At 39.5% G+C, this 19,246-nt stretch overlaps 1 protein-coding gene across 41 annotated transcripts; it reads left to right on the top strand.

The window, feature by feature from the left end:
• The first annotated feature begins 3,810 nt into the window (after positions 1–3,810).
• LOC104443628 lies at positions 3,811–18,536 on the top strand. Of its 41 annotated transcripts, none has more exons than XR_005551528.1 (9): positions 3,811–4,080; positions 4,189–4,340; positions 5,071–8,262; positions 9,199–9,455; positions 14,828–14,947; positions 16,009–16,101; positions 17,056–17,700; positions 17,803–17,987; positions 18,301–18,536. XR_005551528.1 is itself a non-coding variant. In XM_018874210.2 (2 exons), exon 2 carries the CDS (start codon positions 5,003–5,005, stop codon positions 8,171–8,173), a length of 3,171 nt encoding a protein of 1,056 aa, XP_018729755.2. In that variant the 5' UTR covers positions 3,811–4,080; positions 4,189–5,002; the 3' UTR covers positions 8,174–9,123. The 41 variants fall into 41 exon arrangements, 1 of the variants encoding a protein (XP_018729755.2); XR_005551503.1 differs by having other exon boundaries at positions 4,997–8,262; XR_005551527.1 differs by having other exon boundaries at positions 4,189–4,352.
• The last annotated feature ends 710 nt before the right edge of the window (positions 18,537–19,246 follow it).

Raw genomic sequence — 19,246 nt, 5'->3', positions numbered from 1 at the left:
GAGCCTCAACCTCTCAAGGCGTCTAATGTCTCTCCTTGCACGAGTAAATGCTTTAGAATCTCAGTCGGGAAAAGTGGGAGATGGGCTAATGCAGTCGACGGTTTAAACTTGGTCAGTGAGGACGAAGCGGCAATTACATCTCTGCGGGCCTGGGATAGTAATGGGACGAGTTGAATTTGCAGAAGCTACAAAGTTTGAGTGCTCTGCTATTGATGCTAGAAGGAGGAGAACCAAAGTGGAGATATTATGCACGCTCCATACTTGGTACAGGAAGCTCTCGTATGAAAGAGAAGCCAAGTCCATAGAACAGAGAGGACTTGACCTTCAAGCACAGAAAAATTCTTAAGGCATGTTTATCCACCCTGCACAGCAAACACTGGGTCCTGTGGAGCACACAATGATGATCTAGATGGCTGGATGCACAGGGAGGCAGAAGGCCAGAAACTCAAGCAAAAGTAACCTTGCTCTGAAGAACAGCATATCTGCAAAGAATCTGTGAGGGTGTTCTGGGAGATGAGAGAGAGAACAGAATCTGACCCTGCCGGTGCAAGAACATAGATGGGGGTTATAGATATATGACTATATCTGGCGGAAAAGTTTGGCAGGAAAAGAGCCCACACGGCGTCCTCATACTCAAGTTCGTTTGGATCGGATTCCTGGCCAACTAGACCTTGTTAGCAAAGTAGTGGAACAAGTGTGGCGTGCAGGTGCATCTCTGTTCAGAAGATATTTCACAAGGGAAAGATTTAATTCCTAATCGGCTGTAGACACCATCAACGATGAGAAGCCCGTCGTTTAACTACATAACACGGGCGGTATCTATCCTGAATGGTTCCGACCCACCCTGGTGATGATTGTGATTGCTCTGGAGGTTGCTCAGATTCAGGAAGTCAAGAAAGGGGGGACATCCCAAATAACCACAATGGAGCTTGCGTAGAAGTCGGAGTAATTTAACCTCTGTTATACGAATGGAGGATTTTGATTTCGACATCTACGGGACTGTGACAAGATTCTTCACCCACAGCTGCTCTCCCGACCTTCGCCACGAACCCTTCCATTACGATCACGGGAACAAGAGACTGCCACAGTTGGTGTTCTTTAGCTGCTGAAAACATTCCACCTCAGCAGGAGTGGACAATCTCGTACCATAACATCAAGACAACCCGATCAGGTTCGTGGTTCCCATGGAAACGCTGAGAACGAAAGTTGCTGCTAGTTTGGTTCCCCAGAGCGTCACGGGTAAATGCGAGAAAAACTGATGGAAGAAGAAACTTTTCACGTCATGGAGAACTAACTTGGTGTTGGCCTAGGATGGTTCCCGTCCAAGCTCTGGAAAGCTTCCCAGGGGCGTGCGCACGCGATTCACATTTCGCGCATGATCCTCGCATGTTGCTTTAGAAAGTCAGTATGATTTCCCCAGCTGTTTTACCGTTGTCGTGTTGGATGCACGCGAAAAGGGGACAAGGCACGCATGATTGCCTTGTGATCACTCTCAAATGACAAATCAGTTTGATATCATTTTACTGCGGCACGAATTTGTTATTATCATTTTCCCATCTGATGGAGCCTTGAGTTATGATTTAATTTTCTCTAGACTTCTTTTTTTCTCAATTGATGATTGACCCCTCATCTGCATATAACCAAGTCAACGAATCTTACTGGTGACTGAACCGAATCATAACATCATAATCACATGATAATTGATAATAACAATCAGTGAACAAATTACACAATATAAACAAGAATCACGGGGATAAAATATCAATATTTAGAATCATGAATTTAACCGTAAGAAATTTGAATAACTACTCTAGCATTGTATAGAAAAAAGAAAATGGGTGGGCGCATAAAAGGATGAAATAGCAAGTTCGTAAGAGAAGTGTGAATTAATAATTTCTGCTTTGAAAACTTTGTTCTCTTATGGCACGTTTGGTAACGATTTTATTCTCGGGAGTAGATTTTAATCAGAAATGATTATTTTTAATTTTGTTCTCGGGAACTGATTTTAACTATTTTAAGATGTTTGGTAACTGTCCAAAAAATTTTATTCTAGAATAAAATTACGTTTGGTACCGTGCTAATTAATTCGATCCAAATCAATTTTTTTAATTTTTAAATATTTTTTTTTACTTTTTCCTTTTTCTCCTATTCTTCTTCTTCTTCTGGCCGGGAACCTCACTGGAGCGTCGCTGGCCCTCGACGAGGCCAGCCTCGCTGAGGCTGGTGAGGCCTGCCTAGCCATCGGCGGGGCTGGGTGAGCCTCGCCTGGCCATCAACAGGGTTGGGTGTCGCGAGGCTTGCCCAACCTCGCGTTGGCTAGCTTGCCTTTCATGAGCTCGCCAAACCTCGCCCTAGCTTGGCGAGCCCGTCGGACCGGCGAACGGCGGCGGCGGCGGCGGCTGGCGACCGGTGGCGGGCGGTGGTGGACAGCGCGGACGGCGGTTGCAAGATGGCCGAAGGGAAAAGATGGCCGAAGGGAAGAAAAAGAGTTGTTGGTTTTGATTTTCATATTTGTTCTCGGAACAAGAATCAACTTTTTTTTTTGTTCTTGATTCTACTCCAATCTGTTATCGAGAACAAATTTGTTCCCGGAAACAAAATTTTTACCAAACACGATTTTGGGCTCAAATTGATTCTGGGAACAAAGAATTAGAATTTGGCCATGTTTGGATGGTTACCAAATAGGGCCTTATACTTTAATAATGTAGGGTAACTTTTTTTTTTTTGGTAAAAAAATTTCATAGGTAATTGAAAAAGGCTTTAAAAGGAATATAAATCTCACCATTCTATTTGTAGCGTTAAATAAATTAAGGAAAAATTCCAAATAAGGACCTAAAGTTGATCAATTTTCTCAAATAAGAATCTGAAATGAACTTTGTGTCAAATAAAAACCTAAAGTGAACCAATTGTCTCAAATAAGGACTCGGATTGGTTGAATCGATTCCAAATAAGAACCAAATATTCATTGGCTATTAAGGATGTGACATTTCGATGACCAGAGTTTAGGCAATTTTGTCCAAAAAAAATATAGGGAAAATTAATAAATCCTAAAATAGAAAAAAAAAACCCTAGGTTTTGTACGGTCTCCCCATTTCTTGTACCCATCATTCGCAAAGTCAAAGACGGAAGTTCTCCCCATTCTTTGTATCCATCCTTCGTAAAGTCAAAGACCCAAATTCTCTGCCGGTTGAGGCACGAATTCAAAAACAAGAAGAAAATCAGATGCTTCTTTCTTTGTTTGCAGACACCCAAATTCTTCGCATGTTGAGCAAGGCGAGAAGCAGCAAAGAAGAAAAAAACAAGAAAACGTAAACATCTAAATGAATAATCTAAACTTAATTAATATATAATTTTACCTTTTTTTTCCAATCATAAATTTCTAACAAAATTGCTCCTATTTTATTTGTTCCGGCGAGTTAAGGTCCTCAATAGAGATTAACTTGATCACTTCGGGTCCTTATTTGATACAAAATTCACTTCAAGACCTTATTTGAAACAATGGATTAACTTCGGTCATTATACGATACAAAGTTCATTTTAGTCATTATTTGAGAAAATAGATTCACTTTGGTCTTTATTTGAAATTTTCTCATTTATTAATTAGCAGCACTATTTTTACGAAAGATACAAGGATCTAATTTCTCAAGCTTAGCAAAGAGAGGAAAAATAAATAAATCACGGCATAACAAAAGCACTGTGCAATCCTCGTCACTTTACTGATTTTTTTCCATGTTTTCCACAAAAAAACATAAATTTATAAAAACCATCGCCCTGCTATATATTAACTTTCCTCTGTAATATAATTTTTAATTTCTCTCTCTCCATGCTCGTGAGTCCCCAGGCAAAGAAAGCCTCCGCTTCCGTGTCCGCTCGGCTTCGCCATCGCCGTCGCCGTCGCCGTCGCGCCCGCGAACCTGCCTGTCTTCGCCGCCGCCGCCGCCGCCGTCGAATCCTCTCTCGCCGGGACGCGGTCCGGCGTTTCTCCTCCACCCTCCCCGCGCCCCTCGGGCTCCATCCCTGGGTTCCGTCTCGTCATCTCTCTTCGCGGCTCCTCGGTCTGGATGGCCCTCGTCCTCCGATGTACGTGCTCGCATCTTCGGTTGATTTCGGTTCCCTTCTTTGATTCGTTGTTTAGTTGTCTTGACCGGAGTTTTGTTTTCCCTCTCGTTTCGATTGTGGGGGGCGCAGAGGGTTTGAACCGGTGCGGCTCGGTTCGAATCTCTGCTGTTCTGAACGCGTCGGAACGGAATTGGAGACGGATCGGTAGCTGTTGGAGCATCGGCAGATTGGGCCTGCGTGGTGCGGGAAAATTGGGATTTTGATTCGGTTCGACTGGCTCTGTAAGTTTTGTGGTGAGTGGGGGAAAACGAGGTCGGTCCGTATTAATGCTCTGTGGGTAGCCATGCGATTATCGTTCGTTTGGAATATAGTTTCGGCTCGTGTTTGTCTATTCGTAGCGGTTCGCATGGGTTGAGGTTCTGAGCAGTGTCTATTAGGCACAAGCAATGTGCGCTTGAGTGCGGAGAGGGTTTTTCGAGGTGCTCCCGGAGCATGACCGACCTTCTCGTACGCCCCATGCCTGTCGACCTGTGTGTTGTCATTCTTGGATGAAAATAAAGAAATTCATAATGTTCTGCTTAGGCGGATGTGGAACACGTGTTCCTGGAGTACTTGGAGATTTTTCGTAAGTGGGGCAATGATTTTTATGAATTGGTGGATGGTCATCTTCCGTTTGTGTTGTGCTTGTGTGGCCCATAGAGGTTTTACTGTATTGGTGTATGGTTAATTTCCTAAACACGTTGATGATTGTGGTTGATGATCTCAGATTATTTTTTGGTCTTCCTGTGTAGTGTGATTTGTCTAACGTGGATAATATAGATCTGTTCTAGCTTTGTCTCATTCTGTCTTGGCCAAAATAGATGGTTCACTAATACTCTTGTTGATGGTTGTTTAATCTTTTACGCAATTTTGAGTGTCTTACTGCCTTTTTATTCAGAATTCAATGGCTGTCCTAAATAATACGCTTCGTCATGAGCCGTCAAGAGCTGTAACTTCTGTTTATGGCTGTAGTTCTGTGTGGAGATCTGGATTACCTGTGATGGCTAATGGCAATTGCTACTCTCATAATGGCGCACCTAAGTACAGGCGAAGGATGGTTTCTGCTATTCGTGATTTTCCTTCAGGATGTGGACGATTTGCACCAAGTATCAATGTGGAACCAACAAAGAGTTCAGTTTACATTGCCAGCTCTCAGAATAAGGGGACTGCAGCTGAGGCTGGTGATGCATCGTGGGGAGGTCATGTTGATTCTAGAGTTGGAGATTCTACAGCTATCCTCACACAAACAGGTGTTGTAGAATCTAATTTGAAAAAGTTGGGGCAGGTGGCTGATGTAGTTGATGGTCTAAGCTCAGTGAGTGAGAAGCAACCGACAGGAATGTCTCTGGGGACTTTAGAGTGCACAGGAATTGTAGAACCTAGAAAAGTTTTGGAATCTGAATTGTTTGAGAGAGATGGTGGGGTTGCTGCTACTCCTCAAAATAAAGATACAACTGAATCATTAATTACTGGTTCCACCGGCAAGTCTCTTGAGAAACCTAAAGCTAGAAGCTATCCACCTAGGAGAAGGGTTTCGGCAATTAGACAATTCCCACCTCGTTTTGGAAGGAATGCTCCTCTACTTGATAAGGAAGCACACTTGGATGTGGCCGCTCATTTGAAGGAAATAAAGGTCAGTGAGGAAAGCCACTCGAAGAATGAAAAAACTCTAAGGGGGACAGAAGTGGCTGGCACAAATTTGATTAAAGAAAGTTTACAAGATTTGGATTCTCAGGAGTTCAAATCTTTAAATGAGGTAACTGAAGCAACTAAAGCTGAAGTTCAGGCTGAACATGAGGAGAATGGTGTTGAAGGCAAGAGAGAGCCAGATAAGCTGGGAACATTTTCGGAAACGAACATAGAACTAGAGGTTGCCAATGATGGTTGGGGTGGATCTCCGTGTGGAAGTAATCCAGATCTTTCCGTCTGTCAGTCTGAGGCATATATTGATAAAAGCATCAGGCACAACAGAAAACGGGCAAAGAAAATGGTTGCGTACAACAAGGAGGAAAGTCTCAAGAGAAAGCATGCAGACATACTAGGAATTCAGACATCAGAAGACAATGCTGGTCCATCACAAGTTTCATCTGGAAGGGTCCTTGTGCAAGGTCTGATGGCTGCATCGTTTTGTCCTTGGCAGCAGAGCAGAGAGGGAAGCAAAATGTCTTCTCCTAATAATATGACTGCAAGGATAGGGAAGAAAGAAGATCCTGTAGGCCCTGAGAAATCAAAATTAACGCAGAAGAAAAAAGACCCTGTGGTCCCTGAGAAATTAAAATTAACTCAAAGGGTAAAGCTTATAGAGGCAAAAACCTCTGTGGGAAAGACTCCGCAGAAGAGCCAAGCTTTTAAAGAAGAGTCTGCTCATGCAAGCACTAGCGAACTGGTGGTCTGGGGAAATCAGGATGTTGTGGACATTAACGAGCACCATGAAGATCTTCAGGTGTTTTTGCATCCTAGAGCATTTACTGTGAACCCACCTCCTTTTGGTGATGGTCTTTTACAAAGAAAACACAGTGATGATGTTACTCGACACAAAGTCAGGGAGACACTGCGTCTGTTCCAAGCTGTCTGCAGGAAGCTCTTGCAGGAAGAAGAAGCCAAGACCAAAGGTGAAAACAAGCATAAAAGGGTTGATCAACAAGCAGCAAAAATCTTGAAGGACAAGGGAAGATATGTTAACACTGGAAAACAAATCATAGGTCCTGTACCTGGAGTTGAAGTTGGGGATGAGTTTCAGTATAGAGTAGAGCTGAACATTATTGGCCTTCATCGCCAGACTCAGAGAGGTATTGATTATTTCAAGAAAGGTGGAAATGTCCTGGCGACGAGTATCGTGTCATCGGGTTCATATTGTGATGATCTGGATAACTCAGATTTTGTGATATACACTGGCTCGGGAGGGAATGTGATTGGCAAGGACAAGGAGCCCGAAGATCAGAAACTTGAAAAAGGTAACCTTGCTCTGAGTAACAGCATATCTGAAAGGAATCCTGTGAGGGTGATTCGGGGATTGAAAGAAACAAGGCCATCTGATTCCGCCGAAGCAAAACCTAGACTGGTTACTACCTATACTTATGATGGGCTGTATGTGGTGGAAAAACGTTGGCAGGAACTGGGTCCACATGGCAAACAGGTCTTTAAGTTCCGTTTGAACCGAATTCCTGGTCAGCCTGAGCTCGCTTGGAAAGTGGTAAAGAAGTCGAAAAAGTTTGAAGCACGGGAGGGTCTCTGTGTGCATGATATTTCACAAGGGAAAGAGTCCATTCCAATATGTGTTGTCAACACCATTGATAATGAAAAGCCCCTGCCATTTGAGTACATTACTCGCACGATATATCCTGACGGGCTCTGCCTGCCCTGTCGGGGTTGTGATTGTTCTAGGGGTTGCTCAGATACGGAGAGGTGCATCTGTACTGTCAAGAATGGAGGAGAAATTCCGTACAATTATAATGGAGCTATTGTTGAGGTAAAGCCCCTGGTTTATGAGTGTGGACCTCGTTGCAAGTGCCCTTCCTCTTGCCACAATAGGGTCACCCAGCGTGGTCTCAAGTTTCAGCTAGAAATTTTCAAGACTGAATCAAGAGGTTGGGGTGTGAGATCCCTTAATTCTATACCCTCTGGAAGTTTTATATGCGAGTATATAGGAGAGCTCCTTTCAGACGAGGAAGCAGAAGAACGGACCAATGATGAGTACTTATTTGACATTGGCACTAACTACAACGACAGTAATCTTTGGGACGAGCTCTCAACCCTTATGCCTGATGTGCACATGGATTCTTGCGAAATTGTGGAGGATGGTGGTTTTACCATTGATGCAGCCAAGTGTGGGAATGTTGGGAGGTTCATTAACCACAGCTGTTCTCCCAATCTGTATGCCCAAAATGTCCTCTATGATCATGAGGACAAGCGAGTTCCTCACATAATGTTCTTTGCCGCTGAAAATATTCCTCCTTTGCAGGAATTAACTTACCATTACAATTATACGATAGGTCAGGTTCATGACTCTAGTGGCAATATTAAGAAAAAAGATTGCTACTGTGGTTCTGTGGAGTGCACGGGAAGGATGTATTAAGGAGAAATGACTGAAGTATGTTTTTGGGTTTTTGAGAAGGAAGGTGTGCTGTTGGCCAGAAAGAAGAGAAGGAACTTGTGCTTTCTCAGGTAAGCTCCCTACCGAATGCAGGCTCTCATAGCATGTTACTGGTGATATGCATGTACCTGACATGACATTAGAAATTACCCAAGCTTCTTGCTTCACTGCTCTTATTTGTTTGTTAATTAAGCACAGAGGATAGTTGGTGTCGTCGCACTTGCACACGACAAGAAAATGTGCAGAATCAGAGCCGTTGTTAGTTTGAATTTAGCTTTTTTGTAAATACCGTACTGCGTTGTATTTCGGGTGAAATTTTATATGACGGGAGCTGAATTCTGAATTTTTCAGCATACTCTGTTTTCGGTCTGAGTTGATATAAAGTTTTCTTAAGCTCCATTAATTTCATGAAAAATAAAAGATTTGGAAATATTTTCTAAATAATACTCACTTATATTGCTTACAAAAAACAGATATCGGAAAAATATTTTCATTGTTTGCGGAAATGTTTGCATATAAATCGTTATTGATAATGAAAATATTTATTGACTAATAATATCAAGCGATACAAATAATTATTTTTTGGAAAATGTTTTTGAATCTTACACTTTCTGCAAAACATACGGAGCTTTAATATACCTATTAAATTTTTAACAAAGTCTTCGAATAAAATAATCAAGCTAGTTTTCAATTGCAATGTGCAAATTTGGATGGCTACAAAAGATTCCAGCGCTGGCAAAAACAAGAGAAATAAGGCAATATTTAGAAGTCTTGAGTGTTTTTTCCATTATAAGCTTGTAACACCGATTGGAGTACTTTTAGCAAGAGAAGTTAGAGAGAAGACATTTGTTTAGGTAAAGATAAAGTGCATGATTGGCCCTTTGAAAACACTATACAGATGTGGTTTATTAGTGTGGAAGTGTGTTCTATTATGTTGTGTGCATGTGGTGTGAGAATAGCTATTGGAGGGTTTCAATGTTGACTAGATCTATTGGGGATTGTCATAGGAGCCTGGCGTTATGTGGCAGAAGGTGTTACAGAGCGCACAACAGAAGCTCTTTTTCTTCACCTGGGAAGATTATCAAGAGAGGGCCCATGTTTGACTCCATCAAAATATTTAATTGGACCATCTTCACATAAAAGTATAAGCCGAGTTAGTGCTACCTTCGCTTGAGGTTGTTGGGGTTAGTGCGACCTTGGGCGACGGTCACAGTAGGCTAGATTGCCGAAGCTCGATCTTGCCTCACTGGCGACGTCGCACAAGGTGAGAGCATTTCCGAAATTATGAACGTTTAGTGATCTCCTTTTATACTCCTTATCATTGAATCCTCCCGTTGGATAATTTTCAGAAGGATCAATCTCCATAATTGTTGAAGTAGATCAACTGGAATTCTCGTAAATTTTGTCTTCCATGCAATCAAATCTTTGATTTCTAAAATTAGGGTAGCTCCAATTATGGAAAATACATTGCTTTCGGAATGATTGTTAATCAATCAAGATATCTTGCATGATATATCTTGCGTGATTGAATATATATATATATATTTTTGTTGGTAAAAGTACGAATTATATTGATTTTGCCAAAAGAATACAAGGAAGGATAACCGGCACGAAACAAACACTCAGAAATATAGTTGTCAAAGAGAGTGTAAGGGTGCCATGGGATCCCAAGGAAAGAAAGAACTACCAAAAGAACAAGACAAAAAAGAAAAGACTAACAAATAAACACTAAAAAGAACATTTAAAAATTGATAGTTAATCAAAATCTTCTAAGTTAGGAATCCATATCAAATTGCAAGTTGTTAAGGGGTGAGAAATCTTGAAGTCTGTGATAAGGTTGACTACAAGTGCCACATTTTTCGTATCTTCTTTCCTTCAGATATTTAGACTTCATTCGTAAAATGTGGCATTAATGTAAAATGTTTTCCAAAAAATTATTTTTTAAGAAAATGACAATATATTCTTAATATTTGGTTGAAATCTAAAAATAAATTAGAAAATATTTTTGTCATTTGAGAAGAAGAATCTTTTCCTCCGTACATGCCTTTCGATAAATTATTTTATTTTATTTTTTTAAATCGATTTAAAAAAATTTTCCTCTTCTTTTTCATGAGCCAGTCGGTAGCTACAAAACTTGAACCTTACTAGATCCAACAATTTGGGTGGGGCTCAAGCCTCCCCCAAAGTCACTAGAGCCTTAACAATGTCTGGCGAGCCTTGCCCAACTTGTCGTATTAGGTGAGGTGGAGCCTTGCCCTAGGCCGATGAGACTCAAGCTTACTTGTGGTTGCTGACTGGTCGAGAGAAAGGAAAAGAAAGAAAATAAAAACAAAAGGATTCACAACTTGATTTTTAAAAAATAAAAATTAGAATAAAAATATAAATATAAAGGAAAAAGTGTTTGGTGAAAAAAAAAAGGAGGTGAAAAATGTTATCCCTACTTGAAAAGTAGAAAATTTCTATTTTAAATTTTTTCTATTAATGGAGAATGTGCTCTCAGATCGGTTTAATTTCTGTAAATCAAATTTCATAGAAGTTATTTTTTGCGAAATGAAGACAATAGACTTTGTTCCTTTTGCGGATAATGACTTTTAGAAAAATGTTTTCCATATTTTTTTTGTATTCGTTTCATGGGAAATGAAATGATTAGGGAAAACATTTTTCATCAGTGGAAAAAAGTTTTTTAAAAGAAGGAAAATATTTTTACTTTTCAAGATGAGGAAAACATTTTCCTCTCTTTTTCTTATCTTTTTCTTACCTTACACCCATGTTAATCTTTCCATCTTTCTTTTTCTTTTCTTTTTTCATTTAAAAAACGAATTTTTAATTATTTTTATTTTTATATTTTCTCTTTTTTTCTTATACTTCTATCTTGGACGGTCATTGGTAACAACAATGGTCGGCGATCGGATATAAACAAGCCTCAAGCTCGTCGACCTCTAGCAATCTCACCATCACTAGATAGGCAAAGCTCGAGGCTTGCTCAATCAATGGCTAGTTTGAGCCTTGTCAGACATGTTGGGAGTTTGTAAAAACAGATTAAGTGCATGTTTCCTTATCCCACATAAGAAAAGTGAGAGAAAGTAGGCCAATTAATAAATGTGGAGTTTCTTTAGTATACATAAAGAAATGATTAGCTGTGGGCTAGATCCTACCATACCTGCATGCGGATGCGTGATTATTAGGCGCACTTAGCATGCGTGCACGCCTGCGGTTTAATTAACACTAACCCATTTGTTATTTTTATTTTTTCTTAATTTTTTTAAGTATTCCGAATTTTTGTTTGTCTTTTCAAGACAACTTTTGGAAATGATATTCGTTCAGTTTGCAACCTTTCCCAAAGGGTTGCATTTGTTCATTTTTTCAACTTCTTCCAGACGCTTTGGGCAATTTTCGAAAGGATACGTTTGTTATTTTTATTTTTTCTTAAATTTTTTAATTATTTCGAATTTTTGTTTGTGTCTTTTCAAGACAACTTTTGGAAAAGATAGTCGTTGAGTTTGCAACCTTTCCCAAAGGGTTACATTTGTTCATTTTTTCAACTTCTTCCGAATGGACGCTCTGGGCAATTTTCGAAAGGATACGTTTGTTCATTTTTGCAATTTTTCACGAAGAGTTGCCTATCTTTTTTAAGACTGTTTTATATATTACATGTCAGTTTTCAGAAGAACAGTGTATGTGATCATTTTATCATTTCGAGCATTATTTTTTCTGAAAAAATTACAGTCATCCTTTCAATTGGTTCATAGAGATACCCTAGAGAAAGACTAAAATTATTGTCTAGTATTCTCATTTTGAGATTTTGTTGTATTTTGGAGAAAATTTGCTGGTGACCATTAGCAACGTTGTGGGGTAAATAAACTTAAAAAAACTGATATACCTTTTCAAAGTCCGACTTGATTATTTGAAAGAATTAACTTCATTGTTTTACCCAATTTGAAGTTATATTTTCCCAACAAGATTAATGAGAGCGGCGTTTCAATTGGTTACTATGGTCGGCAACTGGCCAAAGAAGAATAAGATAAAAAGAAAGAAAAGTAAAAGGAAAACATAAAAGAAAAAAAGCAAAAATAATTTTAAAATAGATTTTAAAAAATAAAAGTAATTAAAAATTGATTTTAAAAATAAAATAAGAAAAGTTATTGAAAAAGATCGCATGAAGGAAAAGATTTTCTTTACCCGACAGTGGAAAATATTTTCCGTTTCATTTTCTAATTTTAGCGAAAACACTATAAAATAATTATATTTTTATAAAAAATGATTTCTTGAAAAATATTTTAGCGAAATGGTTCGTTTCACGAAAATAATTTTTAGGAAAACATATTCTAAATTTTCTAGCATTCATTTAACAGAAAATGAATATGTCAAGGAAAACATTTTCCGTTAATGGGAAAATGCTTTCTAAAATAGGGAATATAATTTTTATTGAAAAAGAGGAAAACATTTTTTTCTTCTTTCACATCACTTATTTATTTATTTATCAAATACCATTTCCTTTATTTTATTTTCTTTCTTTGTATAAAAAATGATTTTTAAATTATTTTTTATTTTCATTTTCTATTCTTTTTTTTTTTTTTTTTCTTCTTAGCCACGGCGACGGTTGGTGATTGGAGTCAAGCGAGCTCGAGCCTCGCCAACTCGCCATATTCTAGCGAGGTTCAACCTTACCAACCCGTGGCGAGGCTCCGCCTCATCTCACCTCACCTCACCTCACTCGAGCTCGCTTAAGGCCTAGAAGTGTTAAAATGGGTTTTAGACCCATATATAATCCATTTAAATCATAAATGTGTCATATATGGGTCACTTGTTTTTGACAAAAAGTAGTTAAATGTGTTTAACAATTGAAGACTTTGATAGATGGGTTGAATTTAGAACCCATTTTCAACCAAAACCTCACAATCTCTCTCTTCCCTCTTTAACTTTACAAAAATACTTTTTTTAATAAAAATCAAAATTATAATTATTTTTATTTTAATTTTCTCTTCTTTTTCTTTCTTCTTCTTTCGGTGGTCGGCATGGCGATGGTCGGCGACCGGCCAAGTGAGTCACAAGCTTGCCGGATTTGGCAAGGTGGAAGCCTTGCGACGCTTGGCGAGGCTCGAGCCTTGCCGGTCTGGCGAGACTTGAACTCGCCACGGCGAGTCTTGAGCTTGCGGATTTGGCGAGGCGGAGGCCTCACCGAAGTGAGGCGAGCTCGAGCTCATCCGATGCGGGCAAGCCTCGAGGCCGGGCCGGATTTGGTGAGACTCGAGCTTGCCGGTGTCGGGTGAGCCTTGAGCTCCTAGCGTCGAGCGAGCTTGAGGCTCGCCCGTGGCTAGTCGCCGGCCCGCCGTCGTCGCGGGCTGCATCAAATGCCATTTTAAAAAAAAATTATAAAAATTGTCCATTAATTTTGTGTTGTTTAAAATTATTTTAGCAATACCATTTTTTTTAAAATTATATATATATATATATATATATATATATATATATATATATATATATATATATATATATGAGATAAGCTTGGAAGTATTTTAGTAATATAATCTTAAAAAAAATCATAGGAATGGGTTTTTCTAAATTTGGTTAAATATGAAAGTATTTTATTAATGGGTTGGATATGGGTCGAAAAATTTACATTAGACATAAAATGGATGGATTAATAGGTCAATTTGAATCAGATCATTAATGACCCAACCAAAACTCATCTCGACCTATCCGTTTAACAGCTCTATAGCTCTATTAAGGCCATCAGATGAGCTTAGGCCTTACTAGATCTAATGAGTTGGGGGCTCAAGTCTCACCTAGCTTGTGGACCTTGCCACAGGCAAGAGAGGCTTGACCTCGTCGGTATTTATTAAAAAGTAAAAAATAATTAAAAAATCGATCTAAAAAATAAAATAATAAAAATGCTTATTTAAAAAGAGTGTACAGGGAAGAAGATTTCTTCACCGAACAGCAAAAATGTTTTCCATTTATTTTTAGAGAAAAATAATTACAATTTCCTAAAATATGATCTCGTGGAAACACGGCATTTCGGGTCGAACTCCAATGCGTCTTTCGTCTCCATCCATCATCGGGGAGCGTCGATCTCTCGAGCCGATCGCCGATCGCCGATCGCCGGTCGCGGTCCTCGTCGGTGCGCATGGAAACCTAGGGTTTCTTTCTGTTAGGGCATCGATCGCGCATCGCCAAGCGTCGGAGATGCCTGCCGGCTCGACATTTTTGGGTTAGTTTTTCGTGAATGAATCATGGATAGGTTTCAGGTCGTTCTGCTGATCGACGAATTTAGTAACCCGCGTATGGAGATTTTTACTTTCTTCGGCGATTACTTGACGTAGACGGAATGGTGGCTGGCCATGTGGTCTTGCCTTTGTGCTCGCTAGTCCTTGTTTCTGTGCGTGTTGTTCTGTCACGAAGTCAGTTTGGTCCCATTACGAAGCGACCGTGAGGAACCTGAGGCGTTTGAGTAACTCGCGTGCGTATGGATTTGTTCTCGGTAATCGAGGAACCGACTGAAATGCATTGAGCAGCTGGTGATTGGTTCTTATTAGAACACATTGAGGAAGTAGGCACTGCTTGTCCACTGAAGATGTAGTCTTTCCACTTTGGTTTTATTAGATTTTTAATTTTGATGTTGTTGAACTTTGGCAGACCTAGAGCAGATGCTGCAAGAATTAGGGCATAGTCGGCCTCATCGAACAGAAACTTGTGAAATACTTTGGAAGACCCGAACATTTAATGACACCAGAGCCACACCTTTCAGGCCTCTAGGTTGCTGTAACTTCTGATTTAATTTTGGTAATCGTTTAATTAGCTTTGATGAGGGGCTCATTATAGTAGCTCTATTGTAGTTCCGCTTGGGTGAACGAAAAAGCAATAAATGTTTCTTCTCTCTTGTTGCTTTTTGTTCCCTTTGTGCAACTTCATGTATTCCATAGGTGAAAGACATGCATAAACAATTGTATTGGCTTGGTCCTTTTCTGTAGTCTTGTGTAGTTTATGGTGACATATCATGTGAAATCTCTGTTCTGGGTTCACTTCCATCAAATCGAATTGAAGTCCCACGGTGCTTTTATCACCTTCCTTCCGTGTTTTTCGGCTGAGTGTGATTGTCGTATAGGTTGTCTTGGCTTGAATCAAGTAGAACCCAATAGGATCTATCAGAATGGTCCGGATAGAATACTGGTTGTAAGTTAGTATCACAATTGACAATGTTGATGCATGAGATTTAGCTTGTGATGAATTATATACTTCTAGCAGTTTCTATTATCTGATTTTTGCTTGCACTGCTTTGTCAGGGTCCTATTCTTAAATAATACTGTAACCTTTGAATCTTGGATTGTTTAACTGTGTGCCCATCTTAGTAGTGGATGTATTAGTTAAGTCATATACACGCTGGCTGTTTCCATAAATGACTCGTATTGGCATATCAGTTTTTTCATATGCTAATTTAAGCTAACTCATGAATTTTAATCTTTTTTTTTTGAATTATTCATACTCTTCTTTTATGCCTTTATTATATGCATTGCAATTTTAGGTATAATTTATGGTCTGCAGTTTAAGGATTGACAGAGGCTTGATTGCAGAATAATCTTGATGGTTATGATCTGTCTGGATTGAATTGCCAGGCACCGAGAGAATTGATTCCTTAGGCCGGCTTTCTATCATAATAGTTGGATCACTCTGGATCATGCTGATTTTAACTTGTTGACTTATCTCTAGCTTATGTAGTAACTCTACATGTCAACCTTTTTGTTTAGCTTAATTTGTCCTATTCTATCAGTCTTTGAGCTTCCCTGCGATTTACTCTGAGACTTTAATTGATCTTGCAGACAGTAGCGTGGATGTTTGGCACTGCTACTATGTCTATGGGCAGGACAATGAGAACTCTCAATGTAGAAGCCACTGGATGTTCGATGGGTGAGGTACTGTTCTTCCTCTGAATGAATATGTTCTATGTATCGTAACTTGAAGGAGTTTTGGAAATACTCATAGTTTGCAGTCATTATTTTTCACTGGGAAAGATTATTCAATAGCCTAGTAAAGTGTTCCATGCAGATTTTTCTATATGATGTGTCAAACTGCTTTATTTCTTCAAACTTACAATAATCACCTTGCATTCGAACATATTTACCCTCCATTCATGTTGGAAAGGTTATTTTGTCTATCTGTCAGTCTTGCTGGTCCCACTGTTTTGTGATTTTAATGACTAGAAGCTATCATGTTGGGACAATGCTTTGGTTAAATTTATTTTGTCCTTCTCATAAAATCATCTTTATGCTTCACTCAATAGCTATTTGTGATGTGTCCGCCAAAAATGGTTCATTGATTAGATATCCACAAAAAACTGTGATGCGTGTATGTGGTATTGTGTTGCCATGGATTTAAATAATGTGTGCATTCATCATCTTGGTGCAAAGCTTTTGTTAAATTGGTTCTTCTCATCAGAATCATTTTTTGCTTAACTATGGAGCTAGTCGTGGCATGTCATTGCAAAAAAGTGCAGCTGAAAAGATTTGATGCATATATATTGTGTTCCATTTAAAGTGTGTGTAGATTAAGCTTCCTTCTTGGCATCCTTACTTTTATATTCTTGAAGTTTATAGAAAGGCGAATTCAAAACATAAAACACTATAGTTTTAGAAGTGAATCCACGTAGATGGTATTGTTATGATTATGATTAGCTTGTATGATGATCTTCTCAGTCAGTTTAACCTCACCTGTCTCAAAAAAGGTGAAAAGCAGCAAAGGTCTGGAATTCTTCACATCTGACATGAGAAGTCTGTTGCCTTTCAAGATTTTAGCTCCGCATTATGGGAATATGAGTTATTATTGAGTATACACTACACTACGCGACTTGCTTTTTTCCTTATCTTCAGACAGCTTGAGCACATTGGTATTGTTCACTATAGAGAACTGAATGAGGTAGTGTATGGAACCTGGCTTTACAGTTAACTGCATATATCCATTTTTTGGTTTTCTTTGTTTTTTCACATGGAGATGATCTTTTTCCAATGGGTAGTAAGAAATTTTTTGCTGAACCAAACGTGGTTGCATGTTTAGTGAAATTGAGGTTTCTGCTGAAACTTTAACTAATACATCAATGCAATGTGCAACTCCTGCTCACACTCCTGCAAATGTTACATTTTCGTTGCTTGCAGCAATAGATTAGCATGCAGTGAGGCCAGAGAATGTGAGTGTTGTAAAATGCTATCTATGGCTTCTAATATTGGACCAGAATATGAAGCGGGGTCTTTAATCACATCTGCCAAAATTGCTATATATAGATCCAGTTAGATTCCTTGTTGGTGGATGTGATAAGTGCAAGTTGAAGAATGTCACAGGTTCAAACGAATACAACAGTTGACTTTGATATTGGAAGACTGAAAGAGGCTTCTAAATTCACAATGTTTGATTACCTATATGGTGCAGCACTTCAATGCTTCCTAAAGGACAAGGTCTCATGGTGGCTGGTTTGAAACTTCATGAAGCAGGCAGAGGGCCAGATAATTTGGATACACAAGGTCAAGGAGTTATTCATTTGGCTGCAGGCTTCAGTTGTGAATGGGCGAGTGGCCCTATAATCGCTGCTGGTATTAATCCCCAACTTTTTGTGATGCCTGCAGAAGAACAGCTCTGCATTGGGCATCAAATTTTGGAAGATAGGACCGTCAAGATCTTGGAAATTATTTATATACACCAGCACATATTAATCCTTGTTATATTTTTGCCCTGAAGCTGGCCAGATCATGCGGCTTGTTCTGGTCAGGACTCACTGAACGGCGACAGTTATTGGTGTTCGGCAAATCACGTGATCTCTTTTATGTGATACCCACTCCAGAACCAGTTTGCACTTTCCAGTCTCTGCTTTTCACAACTCTCAGTCCTGTTCAACAACACTGCTGATAATCTGTTTGTTCGTCAGTTTGAATATGCATAGCTGACTGAGGAAAATGCTTTGTCGAAATTGCCTTAAGCTTATAAAATACTAGAAATACAAGCTTTTTTAGTAGTCTTGACTATTCAAATTGAAAATAGGATATTAGCTTGACGAATTGATGGTGATGCCTTCAGTTTTCTCTCCAGATTGAAAACTCCTTCTCGAATAATTTTTCCTTTTACAGGGAGAGGAGACTGATTGAATTCGTTGGAATTGGAGCAGCGCCAGGAGCTGTTGATGATTCAAGGCCTCAGTAAGTCTCGGAGGTCAAACGGTGCTCATTCGGCTTCAAGCATGGGGCATAAGGGAATTGTCGCATATGTGGTTGAAGCAACTTTTTATTGGATTTCTTTATATTGGACTCTTTTTTGGACCATACTCGTAATTTGACTTTATTGACTCAGAGATGTTTCTGGCCCATGATTTACTTTTTCATTGGGTTTTCGATATTCTGGGAGTTGACTCGGGTGAGGCTCAAGGGGCCCTGGCCGATGGCCGTGCTCAAAAAAGGGTCTATGGCGAGGCTCGGTCTATTGGGCCTATAGGACTAACAGCTGGGGCCTGCAGTTGGGTCCCATACCACTGGCTAAATATTGGGCCTATAAAACTCCAAGAGGTCAGTAGTCGGTCCCAAATTAGGTCCAACATACCGGGCCTTATGGCCCAAAAAATGGCCATTATTTTAAAGAGCATTTTGCCCACAGTAGCCTTCGTCCTTGCCGCCGGAAAACGTAGGGTTCCCACTATCGTTGATTTTTTGGGATCTGTTTCGCTTAACGAAGAAGAGCCACGATCGGTGTGCTCACTTTCAAGCTTGTTCAATATAGGAGAAATTGTTTTCATCGAGATCAGCATTTCAAAGAGATCGTATATTGATTTGAGAGAGACACCACTGGAGTGGTGGCAATGACCGGAGGCTGAGTGGCTGGAGTGGCTAAAGGGTCAGTTGGATTTAGCGTTTTGTCGATATTGAATTGAAATTTTCAAGGTGAATTATGAAATTGGATAACTATACTTAAAAGAGATCATGCGCATCTACTCAAGAGGGCAAATTTTATCCACTCAATTCATTCTCTAATTATAAAGGATGTCAATCGCTGATACAAACTATAAATTTTACTTTGAAACCA

Source organism: Eucalyptus grandis, chromosome 5, assembly GCF_016545825.1.
Source record: "Eucalyptus grandis isolate ANBG69807.140 chromosome 5, ASM1654582v1, whole genome shotgun sequence".
In the NCBI taxonomy this organism is placed as follows: domain Eukaryota; kingdom Viridiplantae; phylum Streptophyta; class Magnoliopsida; order Myrtales; family Myrtaceae; genus Eucalyptus; species Eucalyptus grandis.
The sequence above is the reverse complement of the archived record's forward strand: the minus strand, read 5'-3'. Positions and strand labels throughout refer to the sequence as shown.